A 7,996-nucleotide genomic window follows, 5' to 3' on the forward strand; every position below is an offset into this window, starting at 1 on the left:
TAATTGTGATTAAAAGACCCTGCCTGCTGAGCTCTGCACCGAGTGTCCTATCACCATCAGCCTCCCACCCACAGTAAAATAAATAAAAAGCCTATGGCTAATGTCTCTAAACTGCTTGGAGAAACTTCTGACCTTGCCCTATATCTATAAGACTCGTAGGGCAGCAGGGAGGAAATAGTGCCATTTTCTTCTTGTTTACCTCACCTTACGTAGCTGTTTCTTCTTATGTTAGTAGAAAGTTTACAGATTTTTGCTGTAGAAAAATCTGGGCATAGTCCTGATGTAGAATCTGGCAAACACTTTGAATGGTATAGGATTTATAACTGGGGGTAAATGCCAACAAAATTTATGATTGTGAATAGGTATCTAAGCAGTCTTTGAATGTTGCTGAATTTAGGTGTTCGCCGAGCTTCTGCTGTCTTTTTACTGCAGATTTTTTTTTAATAAATCATACTTTCTACTTAATTTTACTTTAAAAGCTAAAGACTACTAGCTACAAAGAAATTGTGTATTGCTTCTAAAACTATTTAAATTCAATATCTAGAAATTCCTGTATTAATCAAAACATTGTATATGATCTGAAGTGGGAAAGCTAAGGTTTTGGGAAGCTAAATGATTTGACAAAAAACCTGAGGGCTAGCTTGATAAATCTTCAGTGGGCTATGTTTATGTGAAGTCTTAACACATGCTGTCATCTCTGTTATCACGAGATGTTTAAGTGCTGTTGGAACAATGCAGGACACTGGAATCTGCTTAGCATGTTTGTTATGTTTTGCTCAAAGAATTGAAAGAATTGATTGCCTTAGTCTGTGGAAGGGGGGAGGAGGGGGGGCAGCAGGGGCGGAGAACAGCAGTGGTACCTTAAGGCTGCTGTATGTTATAGCTGTATCAGATGAAAATATATGGCAGAAATTTTGAGTGTAAATGTTTCCTTTTTATTTTAGGCTTATGGTATGTCAGCTTTGCCTCTAAACTTGATTAAAGGAACTACTAGTGCAGCTTATGAACGTTTAGAGAACACTGAAGATATTGAAGAAGTGGAACAACATTTATTAAGGATTAAATCAAAGGTATGGTCCTCACTGTTCACCTTTCTTAATGAATTTTTTCTTGCTTGCTTACTAGTTTATGGTCATGGTGTAGAGAGTTCTTGCTCCAATAAGAATAGCAAATCAGAAGTGACTAGCTTGCAGTTATTTGGAAACAAATGTGGTTACTTGTATAGTAGAGATCAGGTTTTATCAGTCCTGAAGTAGTAGTTACTTCTTTCTAGCTAATAATGGTGCTGATGAGCTAAACTCAAACTTCTCTAGTCCTTCTTGGATATATGCCAGAGGTACTTTGTAGAAGTTAATATTCTTAACTTCACTGAGTCTGCTACCAGATATGGCATCCAATTTGCTGATCCTTGCTCAGTGTAGTTATCAACACTGGATACTTGCCACATGGAGCTGTCAGAAGTTAGATTCATCAAACTATTAATCATCTTCATGAATAAATAACAGCCCTAGATATTCTTGCTTTGCGGTTAATATACCTTGCTGTTATACACTTTTCATAAAAAAATTATTTATATATGGAAATTCTGAATCCTAAACATCCCTAGGATGTTAACACCATTTGTAAACCCATGATGGCTTTGTAGCTCACTGAAACGCTGTGCCTAATGTAAGCAGTATACTTAACAACCAAAGAGCACGAGCTGAAGGAGGATAAGATTTCTCCTTTACATACAAGATGCAAGGGATAATCTCCTACTCTTTTCCCAACCCATTTCAGATCATGATTTGACTGGTGTTTTCCCAGCTCTGAGTGGGGGGGAAGGGGCATTACGATGTATCACTTTTGTCCTGGCAGTCCATCTGTGCCGTTGTGTGCTCTGTGAGAGTAGACCTCAGCAGTGTTGAGACATTTCCAACAGTCCTCCCTTGTGATACTTGGCTGCCTCCACACAGTGTGGGGATCTTCAGTGTTCTGGAAATCTTGTTGCATAATGAAACCTAAAAAGTAGTCTCCCCCACTTTAAATTGTAAAGTTTTGGTTTTATACAGTGCTACTCTAACAAAAGCATCCGTATTACTGAAATCAATATGAGAAAAATGAGAAATCCCTGAAAAATGGACCATTACTTATTACAGAAGACTGTGTTGGATTATCAGAGTTTGCAAGCAACTGGTCTTGTTGTTTGATCTAGCTAACAAATAGGCTCAAAATGTAGGAAGTCTTTAAGTTACATCTATATTTTAATGTGACCATTAGCATAAACTAATTTTCCTTGCTCTGGCAGGGGGGTTGGACTAGATGATCTCCAGAGGTCCCTTCCAATCCTGACCATTCTGTGATTCTGTGATTATGGTCAGGTTTCTACCTCAGTGTGTAATTGAAATCTTAGATCTTCAGTTACATTTGCATGAAGTTCTAAAGAGGTTGTTACTGAGGGTAATGTACAATGAAACTAGAAGTATGAAAGTATGCTATGTAATCTAATGAAAAGATTCAGTACATAATATGGTTTTCTGCTGTTAGTACACCTGGTAGCTTTTTTTCATTAGTCTTAAACAATCAAAGCTTGAACTTGCAGCTTGCGAGCTTGGAATGTTTTCAAAAAGTCTTTTTCAAATCACCCAATTTATTACATGTGCATAGAATGTGGTCTTAATCTTGTAACCTTTTTGAGAAATTTATCTAGAATAGATTTTTCTAACTTCACCTGGTGTGAAGTGTTTCAGTATTTGCAGGAAGGCTCTTATTTTATAAGCAAAAAAAAAAAATTGAATAGGGAATTACAAAATAAAAAATATATTGGGAGATATGCTAAAACTACAAGAATCTCTTGTTTTTATTTAAGGATCAGGGTTTTTTTATACAGTAACATCAATGTTAGAAACAATTCTGGTTCAGTTACCTAATGCCTATTTTGTTGCTTTTGCTTATTAGTGTATAACTGTGGTTTAAGGATGTGCTACTCGATTTACAACAGAGTGCAATGGTACTTGATCAGTATTAGAGGCTTAGAATCAATGTACATTCTTAAATATAATCATCAAACCAACAATTATCTGGTACACTCAACTAATCCTTGGGGCAATGGTGCCTCTTGTTTGGATTCATATAAGGTTAATTTTCGGAGCAGCAAGTCATATTGCTCTTTCCAAGTACAAGAAACATAGCTGAGTATCTGTAGTGGAATGCTAGAAAGAAAATACAGATGCCAAACTTAAATTCCATGACTAAGCCAATAATTGAAGAGAAGAGAGCTCTGAAAGTCATCAGGTTCAACCCTCTACGCAAAGCAAGGACCAGTTTCAGGTTAGATCAGGTTATACAGATCAGATCTAGGCATTTTAATTGTTTCTAGCCATGGAGACTGCCCAACGTGTTAAAACTTTTGTCATCCTCATTCTGAAGAGTGTCTTCTACTACCTACTAGGAATTCCCCTTGTTACAGCTTGTGACTCTTGCACTTCATCCTCTTGCTATGCATAGAAAGTGTGAATTATATACTACAAAGTCTTTACAGTTGTTGTAACTCGTTAAACTAGATGTCAGGTCTAGTTTCTGGATTCAGTTTTGTGATCTCTTGATCTCTTGCACTGTTTTTTGGTAACCAGTGCAGAGATGGTCGACCTCTGTCATCAAGGGATAGACGAACTGTACAACAACTAGAAGAGAGACTAAGGACACTTCGAAGAAGAGAGAGGCATCTGGAGTCCATTGAGAAAAGCTGGTGGACAAAGTTCTGTGAAGCTATCCGACCTCTAAAGGTAAAAGTTTTTCTCACTTTTTGAGACTTAGATTGGAATAACTTTGAGGTTTCTTCTTCCTATATAAATTGTAGGTCAAGCTTATCAATTACCATCCTGAATATCAATTACTTATTCTTTTAGTTATTATTGTACTGCATAATGACAGCCCAATAGCAAGCTCTGTTTGAACTCTTGGAAAACCTCTTATTTTGCCTAAAATATGATTAAGATTGAAAAGGAGCAAGTCCTAGCTGATCCACTGTAGTGTGACTGCCAGAGAAAATCTCAATGTCGTCGCTTCTCGGGCATATTAAAAATAGGAAGAAGGGAAGGAAGAATTCTTTAGCTGTCAGGTAGCTTAGGTTAATCTAAATTACCTGTAGTCAGTAGAAGTGAGAGATGCTTTGAGAATATATGCATTTGGAATGAGCATCTTGCCAAGTAATTGCTTGATCAATAGTAAGCTAGCTGTGTAGAACTTACATCTTGATACTTAACCAGTGCAAAGGAAACTGTTACTGGGGAAAAGCTTTGATCTTGGTCTCTTTTTGATCTTAGGACTTTGATTTTAGTAGATACCTGGTTTTAAAACCCAGTACTTCTATGGAACAGTATTGCTGTATAAAGTATTTTTTGCCAGCTATATGTAGGAAGAAATTTTAGCATTACGTGACTTTAAACTGTAGGCTGCGCTTTGAAAAGCTGAGGGTGGGGGGGCTGTAAGCAATTTCCTCTAACATAGTTGCTACTGTTAATGCTGAGTACCAATGGGAACGGGCTGAAATTGCAGTTGAACAAAAACTTTCAATTGGAAATTCTTAGCGGAGTTATCTTTCTATGACACGTTAGAAATCTAAACTTAGCCCTTTCATTTAAAGGACAAATAACCCTAATTATTCACTTTAACAGTTTGGATGCTTCCTTTGATTTAAAAGAGCCTGTCTAGTTTCTTTAACTGTGATAAATTCATTGGCCATATCTATTGTCTGTAGGACTTTAACAGTTCATTGTGTTCTCATGGGACAATGTACAATATCATGAGTTTCTTAGATTGTCACTTAAGGTCAAGATGGTACTCCAGTGCCTCTTTGTTCTTGATTTGAATGCTTTTTATTGTCTCAGTAACTGTGACAGTCACTGTGAATTGTTGACTTAAGAATCGCAGACTAAAAGGGAGTTGCAAGTGGATAATTTTTCGTGACACTTTTTCACTTAGAATAGGGTTGTGCTATGAAGAATATTATAAAACTTGTTTACTTTGACTTTTCCGGTCCTGTGAATGTCCTAATGTCCATCATTTAATTCATAACATCTTAATTCTGCAGGACTGCTTTACTGTTACTTTAATAGCATTTGAGTTGTCTTTGCACATATGTAACTTGTCAGTCGTTCAATTAGTTCTTTCATGAAAAGAAAAATTTTTTTATATCCATATATAATACTTCTGATCAATGTAAAAATGCAGAAAATACCTTGGAGCTTTGCTTATTGCTTTTGCAACACTTAAATTCTATCTTTCTACATTATTGTTCAAGAATATGGCCATTTCTCAAACTTCAGGGGAAATTCCATTTGTTGTGAGGCAAGCTCGAGATATGGAGAACACTTTCTGCTTTGTATTTGGGATGGTCAGGTTTATGGGAGTTGCAGAGTCTTACGGGGACTGTGACAGAACAGAACAATGTGTTTGTGAATAACACTTAGTCTTGGAAATCTTTTACAGTGTTAACTTAGTATGTACATTTAGACTTCTGTAGTCATATTGTCTTTTCGTAGTGCCCTCTTATATTCTTGCTTTAATCATTTTGTTACCACTAAATACTTGTTAGCATGTGATTTGTTGGTAAAGCCAAAACGTTTTTCTCTGAAGAGTAAGCTTTCTTGGATGTGGAGTAAAGTAAATTGAGAAGTCTTGTTTTACTCACAGCTAAATCAAACTTGAAGATGAAGCTGTTAATTTTTCAATTTAGTCAAAAGCAACACCTGGAAGATCCCAAGTAAATGAGTGATGGTCAGCATGGGGTTGTCAAGTGATGTCAAACTAGTCTAATTTATTTCTACAAAATGTAGCCTTTCCTGCAGATACCAAATCTACTGCTTCTCCTTTCTTTACTGTGGTTTCTCACATTCTCATCTGATACTCTCAGAAGCAAGAGAAATTTGGTGTATTCTAGGGATAGGTATAAAAACTGTTTAGTGGGGGGGGAGGAACCACAAACAAACCAAACAACCAACTCCAGAGCACATAGTTATGTTTGCCGAATACATGAACAAGACTATAGGTTGTGAAATGTGGAAGTCCACTCAACAGTGCTAAGTTTGGGGTATTGCATCAGTTTTTCATGGGTTACTTCAAAACAATTGTGAGCCAACTGAAGAGATGCCTAAGGTGAGTAATATTAAGTGCTCATTTTGAAGATGGAGACCTATGTGAACAGAGCATGCTTGTGTGGCTTAGCCACAGGGGATTTAAATGCACTGACATCAGTCCAAGTACATAGAAGGTGCTACAAAGAGAACAGTCTTCTCTTGATATAGTGGTACGCTTGAACTCTAGCAAGGGAGAGAAACTGTTCTCCTACCTAATCTTAAGGATAATGAGGACTTTGTATAGATGTGTCAGTCTTTCCACCTGCTGCTGAAGGCCTTTAGAGAAGCATAGGTATAGTTAATGCTGTCTTGAGGGTGGAAGGTTAGGGTATTCTTCTTTTTAATATGGGCTTTTGATTTCTTCCCCTCCACCTGCCTTCTCTAGAGAGAGCTGAAAGAGGGGAAACTGTAGGCAATGGCTTGGATAACAGCCATGCTGGCAGAGCGTTAGTGCAGACTGTAGGTGCTGTCAGGAGTCAGTTTAGCTGCCTCGTAGAGGTGGTGTGGCTTAACTGAAAGGCTTTCTTCCTGCCTTGGCAGCTGCAGCTTCTGCATCAGGGAGGCTGGCAGCATGACAAGCAAGAGGTGTGACTATTTTATGTCCTAAGTTTACATAGTGATAACTTAGTGTTAAGTGTGTTGCTTCATCTAACAATTGTTTTTAACCCATGTTTGCCAGGTTACCTGAAACTTCCTGACAAGTAGGTTGTGTCACGCAATAATGCGGTGGGTTGACCTGACTGGCTGCTAAATGCCCACCTAGCTGCGCTCTCGTTCCCCATCAACAGGATGGGGGAGACAGCAAGATGGAAGAAATGTGTGGGTTGAGATAGACAGGGCAATCACTTGCCAGTTACCATCATGGGCAAAGCAGACTTGAATTAAAATTGTTCTGAATAGTGAAAAACAAAGACCATTTAAAACACCTTCTTGCCCCACACCCATTCTTTCCCATGCTCAGCTTCAACCCTTTAGTCCTGACTCTGGAGTGGCACAGTGAGGATGGGGAATAGGGGGTTGCCATCACTCCATAACTCCCCTTCTTTGCTGCTTCCTCCTCACATTTTGTCCTTTTTCCAGCATGGGTCTACTCCATGGGCTGTACTCCCTCTCAGAAGAACCCACTTCAGCATGTGTGATCTCTATGGGCTGCAGCTTCCTTCACAAAACATCCACTTGTTCTGGTGTGGGGCCCTCCATGGGCTGAGTGTGGTTACGTGGTCCAGCATGGCCCTCTTAAAGGGCTAAGGGGGGATGTCTGCTGCAATGCCTGGAGCAGCACCTCCTTCTCCGAGCTTGGTGTCTGCGGGGCTGTTTCTCACTTTTTCCTCTCACTCCTCTCTACTGCCTTGTATTTTGCCCGTACTTAGATCAGTTTTCCTAGAGGGGCCACCAGCTTGGCTGCTGGGCTCAGCTTTGACCAGCAGCGGGCCAGTTGGAGCCAACTGGAAATGGCTCTATCCAGCACAGGGCAGCTGCTGGCCTCTCCTCAGAGAGGATACCCATGCAGCCCCCTGCTACGAAAACGTCACCATGTAAACCCAATACTAATAGTAAGTCTTGCCCATGAGGAATCCAGCTTTGGCTTCTTGGTCAGTATGACAGTTTAATAAAGTGCCACCAGTTTTCTTTACTCTGTTAATTGATACCAGCCCTGAGAGGATGACTGCCCTTATAAATTTTTGTGTTGCTTCAGTGTTAGTTCAAAGTCATGGAATAGCTGTCCTAAGCATATTCAGTTTCTTCTTTTGTTGGTATATGAGTACCACTGTAGGAAACAATTGGGCAGGTGAGTTTTCTTTTAGCTTTTTGGAGAGATGACTATTAATGATTGTTGGAAGTTAATTTTGAAGCTTTTTAAAGTACCATTTCAGTTTGTG

General features: G+C 38.9%; 1 protein-coding gene across 1 annotated transcript in view; it reads left to right on the forward strand.

Annotated features, from left to right (window-relative positions):
• The window catches only part of LMBRD1 (LMBR1 domain containing 1), an 89,533-nt gene that overhangs the window by 50,600 nt on the left and 30,937 nt on the right, over nt 1–7,996 (forward strand). The window contains exons 8-9 of the mRNA XM_009880525.1: nt 945–1,070; nt 3,612–3,764. Of these exons, the coding sequence (XP_009878827.1) occupies nt 945–1,070; nt 3,612–3,764 (279 nt within the window). The remainder of the gene's footprint in view (nt 1–944; nt 1,071–3,611; nt 3,765–7,996) is intronic.

Source organism: Charadrius vociferus, unplaced genomic scaffold (assembly GCF_000708025.1).
Source record: "Charadrius vociferus isolate BGI_N301 unplaced genomic scaffold, ASM70802v2 scaffold513, whole genome shotgun sequence".
Classification (NCBI taxonomy): domain Eukaryota; kingdom Metazoa; phylum Chordata; class Aves; order Charadriiformes; family Charadriidae; genus Charadrius; species Charadrius vociferus.